The sequence below is a fragment of the Lepus europaeus genome, chromosome 16 (genome assembly GCF_033115175.1).
Source record: "Lepus europaeus isolate LE1 chromosome 16, mLepTim1.pri, whole genome shotgun sequence".
NCBI classification, from domain to species: domain Eukaryota; kingdom Metazoa; phylum Chordata; class Mammalia; order Lagomorpha; family Leporidae; genus Lepus; species Lepus europaeus.
In genome coordinates this window covers 2,021,608-2,027,607 of record NC_084842.1, presented here as the reverse complement: position 1 = coordinate 2,027,607, position 6,000 = coordinate 2,021,608, and the positions used below count along the sequence as shown (strand labels likewise).

Genomic DNA, 6,000 nt, shown 5'->3' with positions numbered 1-6,000 from the left:
GGACACCCGGGAGGGACCTGTGTGGCCACGGGAGGAGGCAGGGGGAAAAAAAAAATCACCACTCACATCATTGTTGATTAACTGAGTGATTTTAGTCATGTGATACTGATACATGGCAGGAAACAAACAAACAAACAAAACCAAAAAGCATGAGGATAAAATGCACACGTTCGGGAATGGCTATTAACATAAGCGATCACAAGCAGAACATCTGGGGGCGTGCAGTTTAAAAAAAAACACCGCAAATGAGATGGAATGGCGAACCTTTTCACAGTATTCAAAGCTTTCCTAACAAGGTCAGGGCTCTCCAAAGGGGAGGGTGACAGGGAGGGAACTGGACGGAGCGGGCACTCCACCCGCGTCCTGGGCACCCGCGGGAGTCACCACGGGGGCACTTTGAAAACAGATGGTGCGAGCCCTCCAGCTCTGGGCATGATGAGAAGACCGGATTCGAGGTTTTAGGGGATGGGGTGGCTGTAACCGTATGACTGACGGACCCGAGTGAGAATGGACACTCTGATCAGATTCTGCCTTGGGGAGCAGCGCTCCGTGTGCTCACCCTCAGACACCAAGAGCCAGGGTCATACGGGCTACTTTAATAGCGAAATGTCCTTGGAATCCTCACCTCGCCTTCTGCCTTCTAAACGGACTACCAGCATTCTCCAGAGCCTGAGCCACGTGTCGCGCATCCCAGCGAGCTGTAACGACCAAACCACACCGGACCTCCGTCCGCGTTTGGAAACCCATGGCGGCGCCAACAAGCCTGCACGTTGGTTCTCTCACATCCTTTGTTGGGAGAAGTAGGGGCTCATGATGTAGCTTTGGGCCCGACGGCAGCCTCCCTTTGGGGTCCTGAACTGGCTGACGTGAGGCAGAGAGAGCTAGTGTCCCCTCACCCCGGAGGTGAGACAGAGAAAGCTGGTGTCCCCTCGCCCCGGAGACTGCTAGCAGCCCGGACGACCCCTGCCCTAAGGCTCACTCTGGGGAGGGCGGGCCCGCGGCTGCCCAAGGCACTTACGCAGAAGGAGCAGGCAGCCCCGGCCAGCCCCCTGGTCTCTGCATTCGCCACCCCCTCCCTGCCACCCCAGCCCCAGGCACCTGTGAGACTGCTCTGAGTTTCAGACCGATCAGAAAGAGGAGAAAACGTCTACTTAGCTAATACGTATATACACGCACGCACACACCAGAAACCACAGGCCAACCAGGCATCCCCCACCCCCGACACTGTCTGATTCAAGGTCAAAGAACTAGACAAGGCTGCCGGTGCCCAAACATCGGGATAACTGCCTGCGAGCTGGTCACATCAGGATGGCTTGGGGGCAGGTGACCGAGCTGCCGTGCTGGTGTTCGGACTGCAGTCTCTGGGAGTGACTGGAAACATCTCCCACGTTTCTGTGTGGGCCTGGGGCAGGGCAGGAGGGGGGAGCTCCCGGGTGACACCTGGCAGCGCCCCTGCTGTGATCCATGTCTCGGGGGCAAACATGCTGGGGACGGTCACTGAAGAATCTCAGGTGACAAATATTCCTCGTTTGCACTGGCCAAGAGCAGCGAACCTAAGTGAGCTAGTCACTCGCCCCGCGCATTAATCAAGGAGCTCTGGGGCATCTTAGGGCACCTGGGGAAGGCTTGGCCTTTGATGTTGTCTCCTCGGATGGGGACTGGTGCCAGCTTTCCCACTGCAGAAATGAGAGAGAGAGAGAGGAGGGCAGGAGGCAGTGGAATTGAAAGCAGTCCATTTCTTCCTGGCAGGAAAGGAAAGCGCCCAACCAGGAAGACCCGAGGAGGGAGCAGCACAGGTGACCACACCTGAGCGCCCTGTCTCCCACCAGGGCCCTGGACACCTTTCAGATGCTGAGTGTCAGCTTTTCCCGGAACCTTGATGAGGAGGTGGGGTTTGGGGGCTGGTGGGAGGGATGCCATTTTTAAAACTGAGACACGTGCAAACAGATGAGACAACAAAGCCGCACACCCAGGCTCACCACCCAGCCTGTCTTTTTGGAAAATCACTCTTCACTGCCTTCTCGGCCTGAGCAGCCCCGTCTCCTTCGCCCCCGCCGTCTTTCTTGTCTCCCTGCACAAGGGCAGGTGCTGGGGTCCCTCCACGGGTCTGAAGCAGGGTCGAGCCTCCTCCACCATGGCCCCTAGGCCTCTGAGACTGGCTGAGTCAGAGCAAAAGATGGCCGTGTGCAGAAAGCTGAGGGCAGAGCAGGCGGGGCCCTCAGCTTCCCCTGTTACATCCTGTGCATGTACCTTCTTCCTTCCTGCACTTGTGACTACATCCCACAACGGGGCTCGAATCCTCAGCGTGGGGTGAGTCCCCTTCTGTCCGGAGCAGGCAGACAGGGAAACCGCTCTGGAAGGGAAAGCAACGTGACTTGCCAATAGAATGTTCTAGTCCCAAAGGCACAGATCGGGCAGCAGAGCCACACGTGATTTGTGACAACACCAAGAAAGGCACAGCATTTCGTCTCCGATGCCAGCCCTCGCTCTTTTTTGTGTTTGTTTCTTTTTCCCAATCCCCTTTGCAAACTGGCCAAGAAAGAAATTTCTCTTAGGGACTCCATGCGTCTCTGGTTATGCACGGGGACTGCTGTTCCCTTCTGCGGGTCTGAGGGCCTTTCCTAGTCTAAAGGGCACTCACTCGACCTGGATGTGGCTGGACTAGGGGGTGTGAGCCTGGCTACTGTGGGGGCAGGGAGCGAGGAGGCAGCAAGAACAAAGCCAGCTGGGTTTCAGGGCTCAATGAGAGAACCTCCTACCCCAGCATCCTGGGCCGGCCGCGCCCCAGCCCGCCCCGCGAGCGTCACTTGAAGACCGACTGAAAAGTGGGGCACTCGTGGTTTTTCATGCGCTTCATGAAGTTCTTGAACTCCTTGTTCCTCTTGTCCCACTTGTGAATGGCGGTGAGCAGGTACTGGCTCTTCACCTTGCGGCCCATGATGAGGAAGTGGTGGCTCAGGTTGTCCAGCTGGTGGCAGGGGCAGTCGGCCCCGTTCTTCAGGTACAGGACCAGCTTCTTCAGTTCCTTCTTCTTGATGGGACCCAGCTTCAGCGGCTTCTTCTTCTTGGGGACGATCTTCTTGTCGCCATTTTCTTTCTTCACCTCCTTGATTTTCATCCTCAGTGCTAGATGGGAGCGGGGCAGAGAGAGAGGAGATGTTAGGACCCAGAATATCAGCCACAGCCACAGCACAACCCATGCACCCAGCACCTCAACTACAAAGTCAGCACAACCTGTGTATCCCAGTGTCCAATTACAACCACAGCCCAACCCATGCGCCTGGCACCTCAGCCACAACCACAGCCTAACCCATGCACTCAGAACCTCAGCTACAACACCAGCCCAACCTGTGTACCCTGAACTCCAACTACAACCACAGCCCAACCCATGCGCCAGCACCTCAACTACAAAATCAGCCCAACCTGTGCACCTGGCACCTCAACTACAACATCAGCACAACCTGTGTACCCAGCACCTCAGTTACAACCTCAGCCCAACCTGTGCAGTGGGCACCTCAACTACAACATCAGCACAATCTGTGTACCCCAGCGTCTCAATTACAACCAAAGTCCAGCCCATGTACCTGAACCCCAACTACAACCACAGCCCAACTCATGCACCCAGCACCTCAGCTACAACCACATCCCAACCTGTGTACCCAGTGTCTCAGCTACAACTACAGCCCAACCCATGCACCGAGCATTCTAAGACAACAACCCAACCATGGCAGCATGAGAGGGTAAAATGAAAAGGCAAAAAGCCAGTGACAGAAGGTACTTCCTGTGTGAAGTCCAAGGCTTTTCCTGAGGGGCGTGCTCTGCTCCTCGTCCTGCCCCGAGTTTGTGGTGCTGAGTGCTGTCTCAATCCTTGCTGGAGGCGGCTGTGAGATTCTCTGCTTCCCAAAACCGACTCACACACGGGGGCTCCCACACGCATACGCACGGACAATGCCTGCAATCTCTTCATCACACTTCTCCACCCACATTTTTGATGCCCCCTTGTATTTGTCTTTTTTTATTTTGTTTCCTTTTTCACATTAAATTGAGATCTATTGATGTTCTAAGTCAGGTATAGGGATTGTGAAATGCTTCAGCTACAGCTAGTGGATGCTTCTAATTTATCATCAGAATTACTTCCCGGGGGCCAGCACTGTGGCACAGTGGGTTAACACCCTGGCCTGAAGCGCCAGTATCCCATATGGGTACCAGTTTGAGACCCGGCTACTCCACTTCTGATCCAGCTTTCTGCTATAGCCTGGGAAAGCAGTGGAAGATGGCTCAAGTCCTTGGGCCCCTGCACCTGCATGGGAGACCCAGAAGAAGCTCCTAGCTCCTGGCTCCTGGCTTCGGATCGGCGCAGCTCTGACCGTTGCGGCCAATTGGGGAGTGAACCAGTGGATGGAAGATCTCTCTCTTTTTCTGCCTCTCCTCTCTCTGTGTAACTCTGCCTTTCAAATAAATAAATAAATCTTTTTTTAAAAAGATTTATTTTATTTTAAAGACAGAGTGTCACAGACACCGAAAGAATCTTCCACCCAACGGTTCAATCCCTAAATAGGCCACAGTGGTTCAGGCATGGCCAGACTGAAGCCAGGAGCCTGGAACTCCATCCAGGTCTCCCATGTGGGTGCAGGGGCCCGAGCACTTGGGCCATCCTCCTCTGCTTTCCAGGCACATTAGCTGGGAGCTGGATTAGAAGTGGAGCAGCCAGGATAGGAACTGGTGCCCATACGGGATGCTGGCATCACAGATGGCACCTTAATGCATTGCACCACAACCCAGCCCCAAGAAGACTTTATTATTTGCTATTTAGTTGACCAGAGAAGCACAGCCTTGGCTAATCCATGAATAACCAGGAGGAAGCGCTCAGAACAAACCTCTAACGAAAGCATGAACATCAGCCAACGAGACTCTTACTGCCTGCTTTTTCTTACAGCGTTCCAGACCCTGACGTCTCCTTAACTCAGACCCCCAGTTCCACCCTCAGCCTGTTCAGAAGGCATCATGGGGCAGGTGTTTAGCCTGGCAGTTTGGGCGCCGGCTAGGATGCCCCCACCCCCTGCTGGAAGGCCCCGATCCAATCCCCGGCTCTGCTGTGCACTCTGGGAGGCAGCAGATGATGGCCCAAATACTTGGGTCCCTACTACCCATGTGGGAGACCTGGGTTAAATTCCAGGATCCAAGCTTTGGCCTGGCCCTGCTCTGGCCACTGTGGGCATTGGAGGAGTGAACCAGTGGATGGGCGCTCTCCCACTATCTCTTTCATAAACACAAAAATAAACTCTGAAAAATGTTCTGAAAACAAGCCACCACCATTCTGTTCCAGGTCAATAGAAGGACTCGGGGTAGGTAAGGACAGCACAAGGGACTCTGGATTAGAACCCACACCTAACCACAGAGACCATGCTCTCTCACCCACACCATGACTCAGTTTAAAAAGACATGGCTGGGACCACGGTTGTGGCATAGCAGGTAAAGCCTCCACCTGCAACACCAGCATCCCACATGGGTGCAGGTTCAAGTCCTGGCTGCTCCACTTCCAATCCAGCTCCCTGCTAATGCACCTGGGAAAGCAGTAGAAGATGGCCTAAGTGCTTGGCCCCCTGAACCCATGTGGAAAACCTGGAAGAAGCTCCTGGCTCCTGGCTTCAACCTGGCCCAGCTCTGGCTGTTGCGGCCATCTGGGGAGTGAACCAATAGATGGAAGATTCCCTCCCCCATCCTCCTCCCCCTCCTCTTCTCCTTCCCTCTCCCCCTCCTCTCCCCCCCTTCTCCCCCTCCCTTTCTCTGTCTGTAAGTGTGCCTTTCAAATAAACAAGTGAATCTTTTTTAAAAGAAAACACGATCTTGCTTCAGTTTAAATTATTTCACTCTTCTGATTGTGTAGCTTTTAATCAAAACTCGAATCACAACTCACTGCTCCTCTCCCATGACTGTGTATAAGGAATGCGACGTATATGGATGGGGTGGGGGAGGAGATCCAGGGAGGGAAAACGTGTT

General features: G+C 54.4%; 1 protein-coding gene across 1 annotated transcript in view; it reads right to left on the bottom strand.

Annotated features, from left to right (window-relative positions):
• Positions 1–1,886: 1,886 nt before the first annotated feature.
• Positions 1,887–6,000, bottom strand: part of SFRP1 (secreted frizzled related protein 1) — a 28,448-nt gene continuing 24,334 nt past the window's right edge. The window contains exon 3 of the mRNA XM_062213375.1: positions 1,887–3,126. Within this exon, the coding sequence (XP_062069359.1) occupies positions 2,804–3,126 (323 nt within the window). The 3' untranslated portion in view covers positions 1,887–2,803. The remainder of the gene's footprint in view (positions 3,127–6,000) is intronic.